The following is a 21,449-nucleotide window of genomic DNA, read 5'->3' as shown; positions in this document are numbered from 1 at the left end:
GTGGTAGACGGGGCGTGGCCGGGGGCGTGGCCCCGAGCGCGGGCTGAGGGCTGGGGCGGGGCCTTCTCTCCCGCCGACAGACGGTCAGGCTGATGTCTTGTCACACCCGGCACGCCAAGACGGCCATTCCTAGTGGATCAGTTAGGGACCGGACTCCTGCGCTCGTCTGGCTGTGGCCGGGACTTCTCTCCCCCCCGGATCCCTGTGTCCTCGCTGCGATCGGGGCTTCCTGGATTACAAGGGGATAGGGTGGGAAGGGCGACAAGACCACGTCCCCGCCTCTTCCGCTGCACAAGTTTTCTCTCCCGCAGATGTTATCTAGTGTTCAGGGAATCATCCAGAACGAGAGCCCCGTTTCTGCTTACAGTGAGTCGCTGTACATCTTCAGCTAAATAAACACACGGTGCCTAAGAGTCAGAGCAACCAGTCGTGGGGGTTGAACTCGGCCTGGGCGCTGTCCCTGAGCTCTTCAGCTCAGGGATGGCACTCCACTTCCGGCTTTCTGGTGTTTCACTGGAGATGTCTCCCAGACTTTCCTGCCGGCTTCAAACCGTGACCCTAAGACCTCAGTCTCCTGAGTAGCCAGGATTACAGGCCTGAGCCACCAGCGCCCAGCTGCACTTTGGACAATGATTCTGGGAACCGAATGTGAATTAGGTATTAACTGACACCAAAAATGTATTAATAATGTTGAATATAACAGTTTCAGCCTTAATAACTGTAAAAGAAATTCATTTCTTTGGAGACAGAAGTTGGAATAAGAGAAATGGATATCTGCCGGTTGCTTTAAACATCGTGCTACCCCAAGATTTTAGTTGTTGCTTTGTGTAAGAGAAGTGTTTTTCATTGATCACTAAAGATGAGAGGACCTTGAATAGTTGTTAGTGCTCTAACAAATGACAGAAGTAAGACCAGGTGCCAGTAGCTCATGCCTACGATCCTAGCGTCTCAGGAAGCTGAGATCTGAAGATGATGCTTTGAAGAAGCCAACCAGGGAAAGAAAATTTCTTATCTTCAATTAACAGGCAAAAAGTTTGGAAGTGGAGGTGAGGCTCAAGTGGCAGAGCACAAATCGTCAGCCAAAAAGGGCAGTGCCTAAGCCATGAGTTCAAGCCCCCATACTGGTGTGCACACACCCCCACACATCACAACCAAAACCAAAAAACTTGGCAGAAGTAGTTTTTGGGGAATGGTACTTCCCTATCACATCTCCTTAACTGATTCTATGCTAAAGGTTTTGGAAAGGATTCTGGGTCTCTGTGACAGCCTAAGGGCTTGCAAGCTGCAGTTCCCAGCTTAATCTCCCCCCCACCTTAATTTATTTCTGGAATTTTACCCTTTGGAGGGCCAACTAAGGTCTGGCAAATCAGAAAGCCAGGAAAGAAAGAAGTGAAACTGTCAAGAGTTCCTGCCCGGCCCTTCTCTATCCCATTTTCCATCTCCCCTTTCTGGGACTTGTTTTTCAGGGAGTGGTGAATGAATCCCTAGTGCTTCAATCATTCTCCGAACGTTCTGGAATTTCTGTTTAAGAACAAGTGAGATTGTGGAAACAGGAGACTGGATAGGCCTTGTCCCTATGGCTTTGTGGGCTTGGAGGCCCACAGAGGGTGGCACAGTTTACGGGTCCTGTCCTCAGGCAAGGTCTTCCTGGTCTCTTTCGTACCCCAGTAGGTGGGTTCCAAGTCCTGCCTTACCCCTGGGGACGCAGAGATCAGACCCCAGGTCCCAGTCCTGGCGACGTCAGCTGCGTGATTCCCGCTGGTCTCCGAATGGGCCCTGTACCCCCACCCCGGGCACAGGACTGACAGCGAGGCCTCTCCCGTAGCCAGGCGCATTTCTCAGGCAATTTTCAACAACCTCGATTGCAAAACCCTCTGCCGGGCCTGCGCTCGGACAAGGTGGAGCTGCGGGGTGAGGGGCGTCGCTTCCCGCTCTCGCGCGGGCTCCAATCGCCGGGCCTCACGCCATGGCTCACAGTTCCGGAGCAGCAGGCGGCTGCGCGGTCCCGGCCTCCGAGGCGCGGGAGGCGGCGTCTGAGCCGGGGGGCGGCGGGGTTTCCTCCCCGGGCGTTGCGGAGGCGCCCGCGCTGCGCTCCGGTGCGCTTGAATCTCCCGCGCTCGGCGCGAGGGGGGCGTGGCCCGCGCCGTCCAATCGGGAGCGCCGCCTCAGGCCCCGCCCCCGCGGCGCGCGCGCGCGGCGTGACGGCGATTTAAAGGCCGCCGGCCCCGGCCGCCGCTAGTGCGCCGGGTCTCCGCTGCCTCTCTGCCTCCTAGTCGCCGCCACCACCGCCACCGCCATGCTGTCCGTCCGCGTCCCGCTCGCCACCCTCGCAGATCAGCAGCAGCTGCAGCTCTCGCCGCTGAAGGGACTCAGCCTGACGGACAAGGAGAACACGGTGAGGGTCCGACGGGGCGCCCGCGGGGCTGGGCGGGGAGGACGGGGCTCCCCTCGCCCCTCACACGCGTCTCTCCCCGCAGCCCCCGACCCTCAGCGGGACCCGCGTCCTGGCCAGCAAGACCGCGCGGAGGATCTTCCAGGAGCCCGCCGAGCCGGTGAGCGGCGGGCGCGGGCCGCCGGCAGGGGGCGCCGGCTCTTGGCGCCAAAGCCACATTGTCCGCCGGGACTCGACCCCGCCCCGGGCCTTCCCGCCAAAGCGGCCGCACCGGGCCGGGGGGGGGGGTGGGGGGCCCGCGCCCCGGGAGACGAGAGCGTGGCCGGGGAGACGTCAGTGGTAGAGGGTCGAGCCCAGCTTACATTCCTGTTATTCCTCCTTCTCCCCCCCAAAAATACCCAGAACACGAAAGCTCCTGCGGCTCCCAGCCTGGAGGACGAGCCACTGCTGAGGGAAAACCCCCGCCGCTTCGTGGTCTTCCCAATCGAATACCACGACATTTGGCAGATGTACAAGAAGGCCGAAGCTTCCTTTTGGACAGCGGAGGAGGTACATGCAGAGCCCGAGGGTGGGGAGTGGTGGATCGTCATCTGACGGGCCCTGAACCTTCCTCCTGGACCCTCGGTTCACCTGCTTAGGGGGTTAGCAGGGGTGGGGACAGGGGACGCACATCGGGGTGCAGAATGTTGCCTTAACGTGTCTTGTGTAGTCGACTTCAAAAACAAGTTTCCAAGTGTTTCGTGGGAGTTCTGCACACTTGGATCTGCTAAAACTGCCAATTTCTATTTTGTTGTTGTTGTTGATCATGGGCTTGAATTCTGGGCCTGGGCGCTGTCCTTGAACTCTTCAGCACAAGGCTATCCCTCTACCATTTGAGTCACAGCACCACTTCCGGGTTTCTGGTGGTTAATTTGAGATAAGAGACCTGGACTTTCCTTTGCCGGGCTGGCTTTGAAGCACAATCCTCAGATCTCGGCCTCCTGAAGTAGCTAGGATTACAGGCATGAGCCACCAGCACCTAGCTTCGACTTTTCTTAAATATCCTATTATCCTATTATTCCTGGGTGGGTTTTTTTTGGGGGGGGTTAGTCCTGGGCTTGAGCTCAAGGCCTGAGCACTGTCCTTGGGCCTTTTCAAGGTCAGAGCTCTACCACTTGAGCCCCAGCACCACTTACAGCTTTTTTCTATGTATGGTACCGTAGAATCGAACCCAGGTCTTTGTTCATGCTAGGCAAGCACTTCACCAACTAGGCCAAACTCCCAGTCCCTATTCCTAAGTGTTTTTAAAAATTAATTTTTTATGTCAGTCTTGCCAGAATTCAGGGCCTGAGCACTGTCCTTGGGTTTTCTCAAGGCTATTGTTCTACCACTTGAGGCACAGCACCACTTGTGGCTTTTTCTGAGAAGTCAGGACTCTACCACTATGCCTCACTCCTGGCCCAATTTCTGTTTTCATGTGGGTGGGTAAGTGGATGTGTACGGGACTTGAACTCAGGGCCTTGTGTCCTATGGGTTTTCCCTGCCATTTGAGTCACAGACCCACTTTGTAAAATTGTCAACTTGTGAATTTCAGGTGGATCTTTCCAAGGATATTCAGCACTGGGAAGCCCTAAAGCCTGAGGAGAGATATTTTATATCTCATGTTCTGGCCTTCTTTGCAGCAAGTGACGGCATAGTGAATGAAAACTTGGTGAGTCTTCAACATATCTCCCTTGACTTGAAGATTTAAGAAATTTCAGTGCTTTCCCTTTAACTTGTCCATTTCACTTGACAGCACTGTAGTTGCTTTTCCCTATAGTATTTTCCCAGTGTTAACTGGCAGAAATGATTTAGGAAAGAATGAGTCAATAGTCAGGTATTGACAGGAATTTTACAAAATAGCCAGTTTCTGATTGCATGTGTTATGAAATATTGAACTTCATTGATAAACCATGAGGAATCGTTAAATAACTGTAGACTTTTTTTTTTTTTTTAATGTGTGCTGGTTCTGTGGCTTGAGATTAAGGTGTGGTCACTTTTAGCTTTTTTTTTTTTTTTTGCTAGACCTGGGCTTGGGCTCAGGGCCTGAGGATTGTCCTTGGGTTTTCTCAAGGCTAGAGTTCCACCACTTGAGTCACAGCACCACTTCTGGCTTTTTTTTATGTATGTGGTACCAAGGCATGGAATCTGAGTCCTTGTACATGCTAGGCAAGCACTCTACACTAGGCCAAACTCCTGGACTCTTGGCTTTTTTTTTCTTTAAAAAAAGGGGGGGGCAGTGCTCTATGACTGGAGCTACACCTCTATTTCCTGCTTTTTGCTGTTTAGAGGGAGGTAATCTTAACTTTCCTGCCCAGTTGGCTCTGAACCATGAAGAAGAATGTGATGCCATCCATATCCATTGACTGAGCTGCTGCAGGTAAATGCTCTTCAGCTTAATTTTGTGTTTTATTTCCTCTAGGTGGAGCGATTTAGCCAAGAAGTGCAAATTACTGAAGCCCGCTGTTTCTATGGCTTCCAAATTGCCATGGAAAATATACATTCTGAGATGTACAGTCTCCTTATTGACACATATATTAAAGATTCCAAAGAAAGGTGTGTATACAGAGGATATGCCAAGAGATGTCTGTTCTTTTGTTCCAAGTAATCTAGCTAATGTTTACAGAATGCACTAAGTCATAGATACTTACAGCATCCTAGCACTTATGGTCAGACCTGCTCTGAGCAAAGGGCCTACAATCATTTACCAACAAATCATTTTAACCAAGTTAACTTCTTTTGCAAACTTAGAGCCTGGGCACTGTCTCTGAGCTGCTTTTGAAGGAAGTTAGAATTGATTGACTTTAGTGCCCAGGCCAGCTTTGAACCACAATCCTCAGATCTCAGCCTCCTGAGTAGGATTTACAGGCATTTGCCACCAGTTCCTGGCAGATAATTTTTACTCGGACAAAAGTACCAAACCTAGCCAGTAACTGATGGCTCATTCCTGTAATCTTATCTACTCAGGAGGCTTAGATCTGAGAATCATAGTTCAAAACCAGATCAGGATAGAGAACCTAAGTAGGGGCCATGAACTGAATACTCCTTCCTTCAATTTCAGTTCATTAGTGAAAGGCAAGTAAGTGTTAAGATCTCTGGCGGGGAAAAACAGCCTTTCCTTGGGGGGTGGAATTAGCAAATGCTCAAATTTGGTTTATCAGTGTTCTTTTGTTGATGCCTGGTGTTGCATTTCTTTGACCATTGTCGATCTTGTTAGTGAGTTATACATACACATAATATTCATATTTATGCCCATAGGGAATTTCTCTTCAACGCCATTGAAACGATGCCTTGTGTGAAGAAGAAGGCGGACTGGGCCCTGCGTTGGATTGGGGACAAAGAGGCTACCTATGGTAAGAACCCCCTTGGCCCTACTTGGACTTGATCTGTGTCTTGTTACTGGCTGGATGGTCAGCCTAGTAGGTGCGAATACCAACAGTTCCTCACCAGAAGCATTGTGGTGTTGCCCTCACTTAGGAGAACGAGTTGTAGCCTTTGCTGCTGTGGAGGGAATCTTCTTTTCTGGTTCTTTCGCATCAATATTCTGGTTGAAGAAGCGAGGACTTATGCCTGGCCTCACGTTTTCCAATGAGCTTATTAGCAGAGACGAGGTGAGTAAACAACCAGGGAACAAGCTAGCCTGCGTCCAAGCACTTGCAGCCCCTTAGCATGCTCCTGTGTTTGCTTTCAGAGACCCAACTTCTGGGGTAGCCTTTTCTTTTTCTTTTTTTTTTTTTATATATTTTTTATTGTAATTAATAAAAGGGTTACATGATATTTGCCAGATAGAAGGTGCATTAATTCACATACATTGATACCCTTTCACATGTCTTGGTACCCATTACCCTCCCCCCCACCCCCCGTGGGGTAGCCTTTTCTTAATAAAATGATAATCTAGCTGGGTGCAGTGGCTCATGCCTGTAATCCTAGCTACTCAGGAGGGGAGGCTGAGATCTGAGGATCATGGTTCAAAGCCAGTCTAGGCACTAAAAAGTCCCTGAGACTCTTATCTCCAATTAACCACTAGAAAACTGGAAGTGGTGCTGTGGTTCTAGAGGTAGGGGGTGGTGGTAGCCTTGAGCTGAAATGCTCAGGGATAGCACCCAGGCCCAGAGTTTAAGCCCCATGACCACCACAAAAAAAAAAAAAAATGGTCGTCTACTCGGATTCTTTGTGTAGTGCATTTGTACATAGCCAATCTTCTTTTGGCCAGTCCTGGGGCTTGAATTTGGACTGAGCACTGCCCTTGGGCTTTCTCAAGGCTAGAGCTTTGCCACTTGAGCCACAGAACCACTTCTGGCTTTTTCTATGTATGTGGTACTGAGGAATCAAACCTAGGTTTGCAGGCTAGGCAAGCACTCGAGGCCAAACTCCCAGCCTCACATAGCCATTATTCTGTGGAATTGAATGCACAAAATTCAGAGGATGTTTGATTATTTTTGCTTGATATTGCATGTGAACCTTTGTACTTAAAAGAGAGTAGGCTTGCTGATGAAGTGGGAGTCTGTTCAGGTCCTCTGTATGTCCTTGCAGGCGCTCGAAAGGCACCTTGTAGGCAAAGGTGTCAGCTTTGTTAGTAGAATCCTATCTAAACGGTAGGAGTGTGATTTTCACATAGAGCTCAGTGGGCAGATCAGACAAGGCTGGTCTTCCTTTCCAGGGGGATCTTTGTTCCTCTCTAGGAAGATGAGCTGTGAAGCTTACTGGGGTTTCATTTAATGCATGGAGATGCAGATTCCCCTTACTTGAAATTGAATCCCCGCTTCCTGCACATCTGCAAGCCAGCCGGCCTTTCATACTGGAAGTCTTTAGAGGTCGTGCTGACCAAAGACTGGGTACCTTACTTAGCTCACTCCTGTAATCCTGGCTACTTAGGAATTTGAGGTCAGCACAGGCAGACAGATCCTCTTGTTCACTATCAAAAAGCAGGAAGTGGAAGTGTGCCCAAGTGGTGGAGTGTCCGCTTTGAGTAAGAAAGCCAGGCAAGAGTGCATCCTGAGCTTGAGCGCAAGTCCTGTTACTGGCACACAAAAAAAGATTTGAGCAAAAAGTTCTGCCTCCTTCGAGGAGAAAGGAGGACGGGGACTGGTCCTGGGCCTTTCTTAGTGGGTGTGGCCTTGAGGACTGTGGAGGGCCTGCAGCTGCCTCAGAGACGGGAGTGGAAGAGGCAGTCTCCTTCCTTTTGCGGTGGTGCTCGGCATAGCCAGGCAAGTCACACAGGGCAATGAACAGTCCATGTTCTCCATATTGCCAGAAGTCTGGCTTTGCGGTGATCTCGACCTTTCTTCCAGGGCTTACACTGTGACTTTGCTTGCCTGATGTTCAAACACCTGGTACACAAGCCGTCGGAGGAGAGAGTGAAGGAAATCATTATCAATGCCGTTAGGATAGAACAGGTGGGTGACGGGGCAGGTCACTGGTGCATGTGGGAAGGAAGGCGTCTCGACGGCTCTGCACACTGGTGGCTTTGTTTTGCTCTAGGAGTTCCTCACAGAGGCCTTGCCCGTGAAGCTCATTGGGATGAACTGCACGCTAATGAATCAGTACATTGAATTTGTGGCAGACAGGCTTATGTTGGAGCTGGGGTTCAACAAGGTAAAGCACCGTTTTATTGTCTGCTGCTGCTTTTTGGAAGTTTGTAGTGCTCAGTATTTATATCTTGATGTGAACTTTTTCAGGTTTTCAGAGTTGAAAATCCATTTGACTTCATGGAGAATATTTCACTGGAAGGGAAGACTAATTTCTTTGAGAAGAGAGTAGGCGAGTATCAGAGAATGGGAGTGATGTCCAGTCCAACAGAGAATTCTTTCACCTTGGATGCTGACTTCTGAATGAACTGAGTGCTCTTAGTTTGCTGATTTTTTTTTCCCCCCCATGTTACAAAAAAAAAAAATCAGCTAAACGGAATCGTGTAAGCTACACCATGAATTGTTATTAAGGTTTGTTAACAGTATCTAAAACTGTGTAGCTACCTCAAAAATCAATCCTGCTGATAATGTTATAGTGTCACCTAGAAAGAGAGGCTATTTCAAACAAAAGCCACTTGGATTGTTAGGAAGAACTTGTCCCTGTCAGCTTTTACAGCTTTTACAGGTAGCCAAGCTGGCTGTGATGATGTCACAATAGCGTTGAGTGGCATTCCAGCCTTCAGAGGGAGGTGGCCTCAGTCCAGCAGGAGTAAAGCATTCATATGATCACAACCTCACTGCTCCAAAGCAGGCTTGAAAGTTTACTTAAAACTAGTTTGTAAATAGAACTGGCACTTTGTACACAAATCAACATTATTCGTACTGTATAGGGAAAAGTTGTATTTATTTGGTTTTGACACCAAATACAAAATATAGAAAGTGTTTGATTGACCACTGGTGGTAGCCAACTCACAAGTAAGTGACTCGAGTTAAATTTGGGTCAGTAAGCATGTAATTTCTAGGCTTGTTTTCCTGAATGAATTGAAATGCTCTGATCAACTTTAAAGTGTGTGCTCTAGAAAGAGGCCTTGGGTGTCTTCTGCTGGTGCTAAGGAGACAGGCCAAGGGCCATGCATGACCCTGTGGCCCAGGTGTGCTGCTGGCACATGTGCTCTAGCCAAGACTTTACTGAAAGTACCATGGCTTTTGGTGCAGAGACCTCTTAACTTTGCAACGTTAGGAATTGAGACATGATCTGGGCAGACTGCCAGTGTCAGGTCTTACTCTGGGAGAGGCAGTCATCCATTTCTCAGATTGTACTTTGCCCAGTTCCCAGTAGGTGTAGAGAGGTTCTTGGAAAGGGCTTTGTAGGTGAGATTTAGGGTAGCATTGACAAGCTTGTTGGTTATCCCTGAACAAAATAACCCTCTGAAGATCTTGCCCTCGTTGCCGCCAGCACTGACTGGGCCCTCCTAAACGTTGTTTATTCTGATTTTGTTTGTGTGTGAATAGGTACTATTGAGTGTTGCTTAAGTTTAGAATTTTTTTTTCAATTGTATGTCTTTTTAGGTTTAACCTATTTGTACATTGAAAAAAAAATAGCCCAGTATTATCTTGAAGTTGATAACATTGTTAATGTAAATCTAATATTTGTGTAATTAATTACCAGGGCTACCTGGTGGCTCCTGGGACGTCAGTAGCATACTAGCATTCAGTGCTCCACTAGTGTGCTTTCCTTTCTGGTGGAAGTGGGAATTCAACGGGCATGGTTCATAGAGCTAGCTTGGGTTCATCTGCTTTTGTTTGGGAGAGGAAGACAGATGCGAAATTGACACCAGTCTGTGGGCTCCAGTTGGTAACACAATAGTGTGTTGTTTGACCACTGATCAGTTTCCATCATTTGTTGTCTAGTCAATATTTCAATTCTTGTAATAGGACCCTTTTCTGCCTTTAAATTATTGTCGAACGTTAATAAATCTGGGATATGTGGTTCTTATGCTTGGTGACACCAAAGTGATTGCCTTATTAATTCCAGATGGAAGTGGGTACTCAGTTTTAAAACTGACTTTCCTGCCTGGGCTGGCTTTGAACTCAGGTCAGTTTCTCAAGTAGCTGGGAAAACCCAAAGCAGGACCATAGGCCTCCACTCTGTGTGTGTGTCCCTGTCCTGAAGACTGGAGGTGCAGGTATCCCTTTTGGCTCTGGACATGTGGAATCTGCTTCAACTATGAGTAGCCTTGTGAAGGCTCCCTGTTGTCATGTTGCACCTCCCCCACCCCCCAGAAATCTGCCTTGTGACCCCTGTTTGCCCTCTGTCCTAAGGATTCCAAGGCGGGCATGGTTATGGGGGGAAGGACACTGGGCAGCTGCAGTCCCCTTACAGCAGGTCTGTCTGCAGCCAGCTACCACTGGAATCCTGACAGAGCCAGCCGCACCCAGACTTCTCACCACACCAGCCAGCACTTTTCTTCATTATTGGGACTTCAGCTCAAGAGTTCTGCTCACAACTGGTGCTCTACCTGCTGTGCCATACCTCTACTCCCCGCCACATGTCCCTTCGTGATGCTCCCCAAATGAGAAAGCAGACGTTGTACAAGGAGGGGGGCAAGGCAGCCTGTGGGAAAGTTGAGATCAGAACCAAATGGATAGTGACGTTGCTGGCTTGGAAGCTGTTTGTTGCTTCTGGGTGTGTGTGTCTGTGTGTGTCTGTGTGTCCATCCCCTAAGTCCATTTAGCCCCTAATCCCTGCCTGGGCTGTTGCTGTGCTATTGGTTTTAGAAGTGTCTTTCTTTGTCCTGTCACTGAGTTCCGGTAAACTTTGGGTCCTTGATTTTTGTCCCAAGTTTCTGCACAAGTCATGATGGTAAGAACTTGGTATGGCTCTTATGAAGTGAGAAAGCAGCAGATAAGCATGAGCAGGAAAGCAGAGAGGCAGAGGGACACAACTGCGTGCTCAAAGGAGACACCCAGCTCAGATACCAGGGTGTATGTAGGATAAACATAGAGGCTGGCTCAAAGTTCTACAAAAATAAGTGTTTATCTTTGGCTCTTAGTCACTGTTGGTGTGATACTTTAATTACTTGAGCTTAGGGCCTCTGAGGCTGACCTCTGCTTTAAATATTTGACCATTTGTATATCATTTAGGAAAGAATTTATCCTTCCATAAAGCATATTTATCCTTGAGATAAGAAATGTTTCCTACCATAAACATGTTAACCTTTTTTTTTTCTGGTTGGTCTTAGGGCTTGAACTCTGGGCCTGGGTGCTGTCTTTGGGCTCTTGAGCTCAGGGTAGTGCTCTACCACTTGAGCCACAGCACCACTTCCATGTTTACCCTTGATATTCAGGAACTATTTAGGATCAAGGAAGATAGTCCTGTGTTTCTAAATACATGACTTTTTTTTTTTTTTGGTGGATCGTGGGGCTTGAACTCACCTGGGCTCAGTCCCTGAGCTCTTCAGCTCAAGGCTACTGTCCTATCCCTAGGCCTGGGCCATCATCCTACCCTGGAGCATGGCTTGTTTCTGAATGACTCATTTCCCCTAATCTCTACTGCCTGAGTCTCTTGAATACATTTCCGTACAATTAGTCTATGCACAGGCTACAGCTCTGGAAACATCTTTTGACCTCTCCTGGCTTCAGTTTCCTTATTGTGATCACGGCTAGGAACCATGGTTGTTGGTTTTTTTGTCAGTTGAGCTCTCCAGCTCAAGGCTACCAAATGACCTTTTGATCCATAATGCCACTTCTGCTTTTCTGGTAGTTAATTGGAGATAAGAGTCTCGGGGCCTCTTATCAAAGCCCTGGCTGGCTTTGAATCTTGACCCTGAGCAGCTAGGATTACAGAGGTGAGCCACAACTCCCAGTATGTGCCTGATACACACACACTGAACTTGGCCTGAGCATTGTCACGGGCTCTACCACTTGAGCCACAGCACCACTTCCAGCTTTTTTCTATGTATGTGGTACCAAGGAATCAAACCTGGGTCTTTGTGCATGCTAGGCAAGCACTCTACCACGAGGTCAAACTCCTGCCCCCAGCTGGTATACTTTTAAAGAGTGCTTTATGGAGATAACATTCGCATAGCATCCATTCCACTGGTCTATGGTTTTTAGTTTATTCACAGACAATACTCTGCCATTATCCTGCTACAAGGGAACATCTTTCTCAGCCAGAGAGAGAGAGAGCCTGTGTGTGCTCGACATTCTTTCCCTCCAGCCCGAGCTTTTGGAGCCTCCGATCTACGCAGCATCCATGGCATTGGTCTGGCACAGTTTTCAGACACTCAATAAGGAGAAGTTATTCTTGGCGAAGGCGCTAGATTTTATTTAGAATGTTAGAGGCAGCAAAGAGGCGGTGGGTCTGTCTGGGATAGAAATTAGATTTGCATTGCACAAAGCTCCTTTTTTTTTCTCTTGGCTATTAAATTATTTTGCACTAAAACTTGTGTGACTTAGCTTAGAAACAGACCTCTCCCCACACCAACACACTGAATCAGAAAGCTCTACTCAGCCAGTTACTCGTAAGGTTGTGATCTGAAGATTGTAGTTCAAAGCCAGTCTGGGCAGGAAAAAAATCCATGAGACTTAATCTTCAATTATCTAGTGAAAAACCAGAAGTAGAGCAGTCACTCTAGTAGAATGCTAACCCTGAGCAAAAATGCAGGAAAATCTCAGGACAGTGCCCAGACCTTGAGTTCAATCCTACCGCGCGCACACACACAATTTCACCCCTTGGTTGTGTGTGTGGGGGGAGAGTTAAGACTTGAGGTCCTTGCTTTTCCTTGTTCACCCTTCCCTTCCGGCAGGGAGGTGAGCACTGACAAGCAGGGGGTTTCTGGGGAGCTGAATGTCCCAGTGGTCTCTGGGGAATTGGAAGCATGTCATAGAACTTTCAGGAACAACAGGGCTGGCTATCTTGGGCCCCCTTCCTTGATTTCCTGTTTCCAGTTATCCAGTTCACTTTTTTTTTTTGTCCAGGACTGGGGCTTGAACTCAGGGTCTGAGCACTGTCCTTGGGCTTTCTCAAGGCTAGCACTCTACCACTTGAGCCACAGCACCATTTCCAGCTTTTTCAGTGTATGTGGTACTGAGGAATCGAACCCAGGTCTTCGTGCATGCTAGGCAAGCACTTTACCACTAGGCCAAACTCCTGGTTCTCCACTCCTTTCTTAGACTTTCATTCCTCTGGGTCCTCCTTGTCCCCAGCATTTCCCATGTGCTGGGTGGAGGGACAGGCTACTGTGCTTGACTAAGACTCAGGAGCTAAAGCCCAAGGCCAGATCTAGGCCTGCCCATGTCTGCCTCCTTATCATATTTGTGGTGATTCTGGGGTACCTCTGCCCCCTTGGCCTCACCCCATCTGGTATCAGTGTGTGGGCCTGGGGTCCTGGGTCTAAGCAGCACTGTGCTAGGGTACTGGGGTTCTAAAGGACATTCTTGGGTTTTGTGCCCATGCTGGGGTTTAAGCTTAGGACCTAGGCACAGTCTTGGGTTTTGTGCCCATGCTGGGGCTTGAACTCAGGACCTGGGCACTGTCTTTAGCTTTATCACTCAGGCTGGCGCTCTACCACATCAGCCACAGCTCCACTTCCAGCTTTTTTTTTTTTTTGCCAGTCCTGGGCTTGAGCTCAGGGCCTGAGCACTATCCTTGGACTTTCTCAAGGCTAGAGCTCTACCACTTGAGCCTCAGTACCACTTCCAGCTTTTTTTCTATGTATGTGGTACCAAGGAATCGAACCCAGGTCTTCGTGCATGCTAGGGAAGTACTCTACCACTAGGCCAAACTCCTGGCCTCCACTTCCAGCTTTTATAAATTTTTGTTTTCCAGTCCTGGGGTGTCAACTTAGGGGCCTGGGCACTGTCCTTGAGCTTTCTCAAGGCTAGCAGTCTACCACTTGAGCCACAGCACCACTTCTGGCTTTTCCTGTGTATGGAAAAATCCAACCCAGGCCTTCATACATGCTAGGCAAGCACTTGCCACATTCACGGCCCACACTTCCAGCTTTTTTTTTTTTTTTTTTGCCAGTCCTGGGCTTGAGCTCAGGGCCTGAGCACTCTCCTTGGACTTTCTCAAGGCTAGAGCTCTACCACTTGAGCTCAGCACCACTTCCGGCTTTTTTCTATGTATGTGGTACCGAGGAATCGAACCCGGGTCTTCATGCATGCTAGGCAAGCACTTTAACCACCAGGCCAAACTCCCGGCCCCACTTCCAGCTTTTTGCCGATTAATTGGAGATAATGGGCTGGCTGGGGTGTCTTTGAACTATGATCCTCCTGAGTAACCACCAGTACTGGGGTCTTGAGGGTCACCCTGGTGAGGGGGCTTGGCAGTAGAGCCACCAGGAGCAGAGGTGACTGGATAGCCAAAGGACAGAGGGCTTTTCCGGGAATCAGCAACCCGCTGCCTCCCCCTTTCCTGCCATCAGTCACTTGGAATGGACCCAGTGGATCAGAGAGATGGGTGAATAGAGCCCTTCTCCAGCACTGCCCATCTGGAGCGAGGACAGACCAATCATCCCAACAACTGGGGGCACAGACCTGTCTCCAAGCAAAGCAGAGCTGGCAGGGCCTGAGTAGGAGCCAGGTCAGCGTCTTTGCCAGGATACGGGCAGCCACCGTGCACATGCCTGGCCTTTGGTCCCTTGGAGGTTGCCCGGACCCAGATTATGGCATCTTATCACTTCTGGGTGGCACTTGGCAGCTGCCATCCTTTCCTGAGAACCAGCCCACCTTCCTCTGCCCAGCCCAACTCCTGCAAGGGCTATCTTGGTGTCCTGCTGAGCCCTTATCTTCCCTCAAGCCGTCTGCCTACAGGCTAGGACAAATCCAGGCAGTGCAGCTAGCGGCTATTTTCCCTGTGGCCAGGAGGGGGAGCTCTCATCTGCTCTACTCTCCCTGGTCACCCAGAAATTGGGTCCTGCCCACCTCTTGCCACAGTGATCCCCAGCTATGTCCCGGGTGTTCCTTCTCCTCTCCTAGCCCATTATGACTCTTCCTCTAGTGTGTTCATACTTTCCAGAACGGTCTCAGCAGATCAGGAGATGCCATACCTCTACCATATTCCTAAGGCCGGGCCTGTGCCCCAGGTCTTCCCCACCTTGAATTTTCCTGAACTTGAGTTTTTCTCATTCCACTTTCTCCTGCCTCCTGCTGGCCCAGACTATTCCCCTTACTTGGCCCTTGCTAGGTTCTTTTAGTGATGAATTGGAGACAAGAGGCATTTTTCTGCCCAGGCTGTCCCTGAAACACACTCTTCAAATCTCAGCCTCCTGTATGGCTGGCACAGGCGAGGAGATCTGTGCAAACTAGTGTGAGCATGGGCAGAGTCTCCAGAGGTGAGAACAATCAGGGAGGACAATCAGGAGGAGGTGTTCTGAGGGAAAGAGGAGAAGGATGTTGTGTCGTTAGCATATGTGCAGAAGGTAGCGGCCCTGGTGGCTGGAGTCAGAGGTGTTTAGATGGGTGGGCTGGGCAGAGCCAGGTGTTGAGGGCTCAGAGGGCTGTGCCTTGGGGTCTGGGTTTGGTCAGGGAGCCAGATGGTCAGATTTGCATTTCAGAAAGGTTGCAGGTCTTCTGAGGGGACCTAGCGGGCATGTGGGCATGTCAAAGCCACTTGTTGTGAGACTTGCTGTGACAGAGCACATTCTTCGTGCTCCTTTCTAATCTGCCCTCTCTCCTTTCTCTCTCTCTCTCTCTCTCTCTCTCTCTCTCCCTCCCTCTCCCTCTCCATTCCTTTTTTGTGCTGGTCCTGGGGCTTGAATTCAGCTCCTAGGTGCAGTCCCTGAGCTTTTGTTGCTCAAGGCTGCCACTCTACCACTTTGAGCTGCAGCACCACTTCCGGTTTTCTGGTGGTTCGTTGGAAAATAAAAGTCTCAGGGACTTTCCTGCTCAGGCTGGCTTTGAACCCTAATCCTCAAACCTCAGCCTCCTGAGAATCTAGGCTTGCAGGTGTGATCACCGGCCTCCGACTTCTAGTCTCTTGTTTCCTTTTATTTCTTTGTTGTTGTGAAGCTCCTCCAGCACTCTTCATGGATTTTCTGTCTCCCTGAATGGTTTCGCTGTGCAATTTGCCCAGCAGTGGACTGGACACTGGGGATAGGGCAAACTGGGGCATATGCAGAGGTCAGAGTCCAGCCAGGGAGTGCAGAAGGCCTAGGAGCTTGCTGAGGGAGGGGAGGGGGCACATGCTTCAGAACCTTCCATCTGGATGGCATTGCTGCAGGTTGAGCAGAGCACTTCTGCTCCGTGGGGCAGCAAGTCCTCACAAGGGCAAGAATGGCTCCCTCTCCAGGCAGAGGGCTCCCTGCTATCACAGCGCATCTTGGGGTGTCACAACACAGACACATCACATGATGTCTGAAGCTATTTAATCAAATGTCTCACAAATGGCAAATAGGCAGGGCCTTTTTGGGATAGTCCATGGAACCCGAAGTCCTGCACTGGAACTTGTCAGGGGCACCAGTCAGCCTCCCTTTGTCCCTGAGCTCATATCTGGGGGGTCAGGGTGCCTCTGAGGCCTGAGGCCATGAATCATAGAGGCAGGTTGTGTTTTGTTTTTTGGTTATGCCAGTCCTGGGATTTGAACTCAGCCTGGGCACTGTCCCTGAGCCTCCTACTGCTCAAGGCTAGCACTCTACCACTTGAGCCACAGCATCACTTGTAACCTCTTCTGAGTAGTTGATTAGAAAGAGGAATCTCATGGACTTTACTACCTAGGCTGGCTTTGAATTTTGATCCTCAGATCTCAGCCTCCTGAGTAGGTAGGATGACAGACATGAGTCACCACCAGGGCCCATCGTAGGTTTCCTGGGACTTGAACTCATGGCCTGAGCACTGACTGTCCTTGGGCTTGCTCTACCACTTGAGACACAGTGCCACTATTGACTATTTCTGTGTATGTGGTACTGAGGAATCGAACCTGGGTCTTTGTGCATGCTAGGCAAGCACTCTTCCACAAAGCCACCTTCCCAGCCCCCTGTTGGGTTTTTTTCATTCCTAATCTTGGGCCCAGTGTTCCCTCCACTGTGTATTCCCAGAACTTGTCCCTGAGCGGGCTGTGCGCTGGTGAGGGCTGCAGGTCGAGAGCCTGCCCCTGCCTTCTGCTTCCTGCGCACATGTGTGAGTTCTCGCTCTGATTCGTACTCTGCTGCTGCTGCTTTTGATTTGTGCCAATGGTCCTGCAGCTGGAACGCAGGGCTTGAGCACCTTAGCTCTGTGCTGAAGGCTGGCACTCCATCATCATTGAGCCCTAGCTCCACTTCTAGCCTTGTGCTGATGAAAGGGAAATCAGTGTTTCATGGATTTCCCTACTTGCCTGGCTTCAAACCTTGCTCCTCAGATCTCAGCCTCCTGAGTAGCTAGGATGACAGGTGTGAGCCATTCACTAAATAGGGTCTGTAGCTCCTGTGCCACAGGGATTTTGGTGGCAGCAATGGGGTCCTCTTACTGCTTCCTGGATCTCTGCAGCAGTAGCTCTCAGGCTTGTTTATGGTTTGGGCTCTCTCTTTCCCTCCCTCCCTTTCCTCTCTGCCTCTAGTTGCTCCTAGAGTCTGAACTCAGGGTCTAAGCACCCTCTACCTCTTGAGCCATATTTCCACTCCTGAGATTTTTAGTAGTTTATTGGAAATAAGAGTCTCGCTGACTTTTCTTTGGAGCAGCTGGGATTGTAAACAAGAGCCTCCACACCCAGCTTCTCTCCTGTTTTATCAGTGATGGAGTTCATAGCAAAGATGGAATTTGCACCCTAGTGGGCTTCCTACCATTGACCTTGGGTGATTTCTTTTTCTTCCTGGTCGAGCGAGGCATTGCTGAGGTTCAACTGCTGCCTGTTTCGTGTTGTACAAGTCACTATGGCAATCATAAACTAGTGGCTGCAGGCCAGTTTAGGAAGAAAGGTTAATTGAGCTCATAGTTTTGGAGTCTGACAGTCCAGCATGGACTCAGGTAGATGTGAGGACAAGAGATCACATCACAGGACAGGAAGGCAGAGTCGGGTCCCCAACGCCCTTCCCAGCAACCCTGCAACCCAACTAAAAATCTACTAGGCTCCAACTTTTGTTTTGTTTGTAGTGGATCTTGAACTCAGAGCCTCCTTGCAAGGGAGGTGTTCTACTACTGAACCACGTTCCTGGCCAGGCTCTAACTCCCAGCATTGCGACATAAAGGATCAAACCCCAGCCCAAATACTGTAAGTAATATTGCAGTCAGATATTGTTGGCTCATGCCTGTAATCTTCGTTACCCAGGAGGCTGACATCTGATGACTGTGGTTCGGAACTAGCTTGGTTAGAAAAGTCTATGAGAGGGCCGGGAGTTTGGCTTAGTGGTAGAGTGCTCACCTAGCATGCACGTAGACCCGGGTTCAATTCTTCAATACCACATACATAGAAAAAGCCAGAAGTGGTGCTGTGGCTCAAGTAGTAGAATGCGAGCTTTGAGAAAGCCCAAGGATGGTGCTCAGGCCCTGAGTTCAAGCCCCAGGACTGGCAAAAAAAAAAAAGAAAAAAGTTGAGACTTTATCACTCCAGAAAAGTTGGAAGTGTAGGTGTGGTTCAGGTGGTAAAGCTTCAGCCTGAGTGAAAAGAAGCTGAGCAAAAGCATGGAGGTCCTGAGTTCAAGCCCAGTACTGCCACCAAATAAGTAAGTGCCTATTGTGTACCAGAATGCAGGGGTGATGTAGAAGGCTGGAAGAGCAGAACCCAGAGAGCAGGGAGACAGAGAAGGGGAGGAGACACGGGATGCTGGTAGGAACCAGGGAAGAGTAGATCCCAGAGACAAATAGAAACTTCCAGAAACATGTTCTGAGAATCAAGAAGATGAGGGGTGGGGACCCCAATTTTGGTTCTGGAGACATGAAGGTGACTTGGTAAGAGAATTCTGGGGATGAACTGAGGATATAGTCATATTAAATTGGAGTTAGAAATGGGAGAAGAGAAATGGGTCTGGGGTGACTTATATCCTACACCTTCTTCTTAAGCCACCACCTCCAGGAAGCCTTCCTGATCCCAGCCCTCACCCTCCAAGGGTCTCTTCAACTCCTGGTCTGACCCCATGGTGCCGAGAGCTTTCAAGGGCTTCTTGGAAGCTAAGATTACAGAGGGAGGCACAAGGGCCTGGCTTTAATAGATACTTCTTTAAAATCAGATGCCATGGGGCCAGGAGTTTGGCCTCGTGGTGGAGTGTTTGCCTAGCATGCACGAAGACTTGGGTTCAATTCCTCAGTACCACATACATAGAAAAAAAGCTGGAAGTGGTGCTGAGGCTCAAGTGGTAGAGCTCTAGCCTTGAGAAAGTCCAAGGACAGTGTTTAGGCCCTGAGTTCAAGCCTCAGGACTGGCAAAAAAAAATCAGTTGCCATAAATTAGAAAGTGCCCATTTGTCATAGCCCAATTTCATGTCCTTTCTCACAAAATGCGCTGTGGAGTCAGGGCTGGGAAGGCAAAGTCACCAGTATCTGGTCACCTGGGCAGGAAAGCCCATGAGACTTTGCTCTCCAATTAAAACTAGAAGTGGGGCTGGGAGTTTGGCTTAGTGGTAGAGTGCTTGCCTAGCATGCATGAAGATCCGGGTTCGATTCCTTGGTACCACATGCATACATAGAAAAAAGCTGGAAGTAGTGCTGAGGCTTGAGGAAAGCCCACGGACAGCTTGAGGAAAGCCCACGGACAGTGTAGGCCCTGAGCTCAAGACCAAGATTGGGAACAAACAAACAACACCCAGAAGTGGTGCTGTGGTTCATGTGGTAGATTGCTAACCTTGGACACAAAAGCTCAGGGATGGTGCCTAGGCCCTGAGTTCAAAACCCAGGACAGACACAAAAAGAAAACAGAAGCATTATGACTAAGCTGAGGGAGAGCAGGGCTCAGCTTTACTTTCTCTCAACCCCTCCCTGTAGGACAAGCTTGCAGAGGATACAAGTGACATGTGCGGCCAAGTGGGACCTTTGCAGCCTAATGCTGGGATTACAGACATCTTAGCTGGTCTATTTGCCTGTAGAGAGTGAACAAATGAAGAGAATGCATGAATGACTTTCTGGAACGAGCAGTGGACATTTGCTATGTTAGAGAACTGTGTTAGTCACTTTCATAAATATTACAACAGCTGATCCTTGCCAGAGTCTGGGCATAATTCTCTTCGCCAGCACCTGGCGCAGAGCACATCTGTCTTTGCTGACTCCTGCCTTTGCCCTCAGGGATGCGTGAGGACTCTTGGTTCCTTTGGGAGCACTGGCTCGCAGGCCTAGCCTCTGACCTAACCCACAGTTTCTCTGGACCTGGTGGGCCTGGCCATACGTACATCAGAAGCAGGGTGTTTCCACTGGGACCTTGCATCAAGGGCAGCTTCCCAGGGTGGCTTGGCAAACCACAGCTTTTGTAGGGCTTGGAGAAGCCAGCAGCTCGGAACAAATAGGGTTCAACAGGCCTGGTGCCTGAGGGGCAGCAGAGGCTTGGCAGGGCCCTGGACACAGAGCACTGGGCAGCGAGCCCTGAGAAGTGCAGGTGCAGAGGCACTTGTGGCGCAGACCTCTGCTTTAGAGCCTCTCCAGGAGAAGAGGAATCTTCTGGATTGGAACCTCCAGCCTGGAGGAGACCTGGATCTCTGAACACCCTAGGCTTTCTGCTGGGGGAGGGGGGCGCGGCAAGGTGGGAGACACCAGCTGCATTCCAGATGTTTCTCCTCTCCTCAGCCCACAGGCACGTGGCAGCCCTTCTGTGGATGGTGTGGGGTTGGCCACATTGTTTTATTCTCTGGATGAGCAAAGCAAGGTCTGAGGTTAACGGTCTGCCTGGTGCCGAGTTTGGAGTGGTGGTTTGGTCCTCTTAGGACTCCAGACACAGCCTTGGGGAGAACCAGGCGGGGAATGTGGTGGTCCAGAAATCAGGCCCTTTGGGACAAACATCACTGTCATTTCTAGGTTGTGTGACACCCAAGCCTAGCTTTCTTCACATGTGGTCTTAAAGGGCCCCTTCTTGGTCCCCAGCAAAGCTACAAGCAGCTCCTCCTTAAAATATTGACAAATGCAGAACACCACAACTTTGATGGGAAAACTTGACTGTAGTTGGTTGAAAGTCCCTGGTATTTTTCTTTTTTTGCCAGTCATGGGACTTGAACTCAGGACCTGAGCACTGTCCTTGGACTTTCTCAAGACTAGAGCTCTACCACTTGAGCCTCAGCACCACTTCTGGCTTTTTTCTATGTATGTGATACCGAGGAATTGAACCCGGGTCTTCCTGCATGCTAGGCAAGCACTCTACCACCAGGCCACACTGCCAGCCCCATTCCTGGTATTTTTTGACCCCTGCTGTGAAATGTGAAATTTGGGTGGGCTCAGCCTGAACCTGAACTTGCTGTGTGACCTCAGCCAGAGCATGTCCTGCTCTGGACCTTGAGTGCTGCCTCTTTCCCAGGAGGCCACTGGACTTGTTGCTCCATCCATCAGCTCCTGGTGGCTGGGTGCTTGAGGCCGTGGCTTGTGACCTTTGGGGCTACACGGGGCTGGCTGCTCTAAGGACGGTTGTGCTAATGGAGGTGGGGAGTGGGGGCTTGGAGTCCCCACGGGGCCCTGGGAGCCTAGGGCCTGCGCTCATCAGCGAGGCAAGTAATCATGTGGGCGCTCAGTTCATTGCACAG

General features: G+C 49.8%; 1 protein-coding gene across 2 annotated transcripts; it reads left to right on the top strand.

Moving 5' to 3' along the window:
• The first annotated feature begins 2,239 nt into the window (after positions 1-2,239).
• On the top strand, positions 2,240-19,878 carry Rrm2 (ribonucleotide reductase regulatory subunit M2). 2 transcript variants are annotated; one of them, XR_016536295.1, is made up of 12 exons: positions 2,240-2,395; positions 2,478-2,552; positions 2,795-2,941; positions 3,966-4,082; positions 4,833-4,966; positions 5,669-5,763; positions 5,888-6,021; positions 7,702-7,806; positions 7,892-8,005; positions 8,089-8,793; positions 17,890-18,007; positions 19,714-19,878. XR_016536295.1 is itself a non-coding variant. In XM_090337454.1 (10 exons), the coding sequence occupies exons 1-10, from the start codon at positions 2,297-2,299 to the stop codon at positions 8,239-8,241; spliced, it is 1,173 nt and encodes a 390-aa protein (XP_090193580.1). In that variant the 5' UTR covers positions 2,240-2,296; the 3' UTR covers positions 8,242-9,831. The 2 variants fall into 2 exon arrangements, 1 of the variants encoding a protein (XP_090193580.1); XM_090337454.1 differs by lacking the exons at positions 17,890-18,007; positions 19,714-19,878 and having other exon boundaries at positions 8,089-9,831.
• Positions 19,879-21,449: the final 1,571 nt, after the last annotated feature.

The sequence above is a fragment of the Megascapheus bottae genome, chromosome 7, assembly GCF_031878675.1.
Source record: "Megascapheus bottae isolate mThoBot1 chromosome 7, mThoBot2.hap1, whole genome shotgun sequence".
NCBI lineage: Eukaryota > Metazoa > Chordata > Mammalia > Rodentia > Geomyidae > Megascapheus > Megascapheus bottae.
This window is presented reverse-complemented; position numbering and strand designations above follow the sequence as displayed.

What these genes read in the sequence shown, in the direction of transcription:
- Rrm2 (XM_090337454.1), top strand. Translation starts at nt 2,297, where the DNA reads ATGCTGTCCGTCCGCGTCCCGCTCGCCACCCTCGCAGATCAGCAGCAG. An exon ending in GGACAAAGAGGCTACCTATG is followed by an intron (nt 5,764 to 5,887) that starts GTAAGAACCCCC and finishes GCCCTCACTTAG; the next exon opens with GAGAACGAGTTGTAGCCTTT. An exon ending in ATGCCGTTAGGATAGAACAG is followed by an intron (nt 7,807 to 7,891) that starts GTGGGTGACGGG and finishes GTTTTGCTCTAG; the next exon opens with GAGTTCCTCACAGAGGCCTT.